The 781-nt window shown below is 67.1% G+C and overlaps 1 protein-coding gene across 1 annotated transcript in view; it reads right to left on the bottom strand.

The window, feature by feature from the left end:
• Positions 1 to 580, bottom strand: part of ACP6 (acid phosphatase 6, lysophosphatidic) — a 19,663-nt gene extending 19,083 nt beyond the window's left edge. The window contains exon 1 of the mRNA XM_077753433.1: positions 1 to 580. Coding sequence (XP_077609559.1) covers positions 1 to 125 — 125 coding nt within the window. The 5' untranslated portion in view covers positions 126 to 580.
• Positions 581 to 781: the final 201 nt, after the last annotated feature.

Consider the following 781-nt stretch of genomic DNA (forward strand, 5'->3'; position numbering starts at 1 on the left):
GGCCGCTGGCCGGCCGCCCCCAGGGCCTCGGCCCGGGCCACGCGACGCCGGTGGACGCAGTACGCCACCGAAGCCAGGATGCCCAGGGGGGCCCACGTGCGCACGCCGAAGACACGGTGGATCATGGTGGAAGCCCCCGGGCGGCCCTCCGGGATGAAGACGCACAAGGCGGGGTGAGGCTGCACAAACTTTCCGACCGCGCCGGACTCAGCGGCCGCCCCCAAGTTCCCCGGAACCCGCGGGGGTGCACATCCAGCCTCCAGCCAAGCTGCGGCGACCGCGGCGACTCCCGGTCCTGGGGCGGGGGGACCCCAAGTGGAAGCGTGGGGGGAGAAGCGGAGGAGGGAGCAGCGAAGACTCCCCGGGAGTTTTAACTCGGGTCAGCTTCGCCGCTCCCGCCGCACACACCACAGCGAGAAGTTCGGCTCCTTATGTTTCGCCCTCTAGGAAACCTTAAACTTGTAATGCAAGTTTGGCCTCCGGAGCTCCGATGGGACGGAGACCAGCCTTGAGTTCCCCGGCGGCTGAGACTCCACGAACACAGAGGACCGGATTCCACTACCACCTCAACCACCCAGGGACCAAGTCCCAAGTCGATCCGCGCAGAGGAACACGGGAAAACGAGTCCCGCGGTGACGCCTCTTTTGGAGGCTCTGGGTTGTGAGAACTACAACTCCCACAAGGCTGCGCGCGGCGGGCCTCTTAGTGGGAGGTAATTCCTCGCCCTAGGCTTTGCCTCTCGCTCCCCCGCGGGGCCGGCCACCGAGGGTCCAAGTCTCCA

This window comes from Crocuta crocuta, unplaced genomic scaffold (genome assembly GCF_008692635.1).
Source record: "Crocuta crocuta isolate KB4526 unplaced genomic scaffold, BGI_CrCroc_1.0 scaffold620, whole genome shotgun sequence".
In the NCBI taxonomy this organism is placed as follows: domain Eukaryota; kingdom Metazoa; phylum Chordata; class Mammalia; order Carnivora; family Hyaenidae; genus Crocuta; species Crocuta crocuta.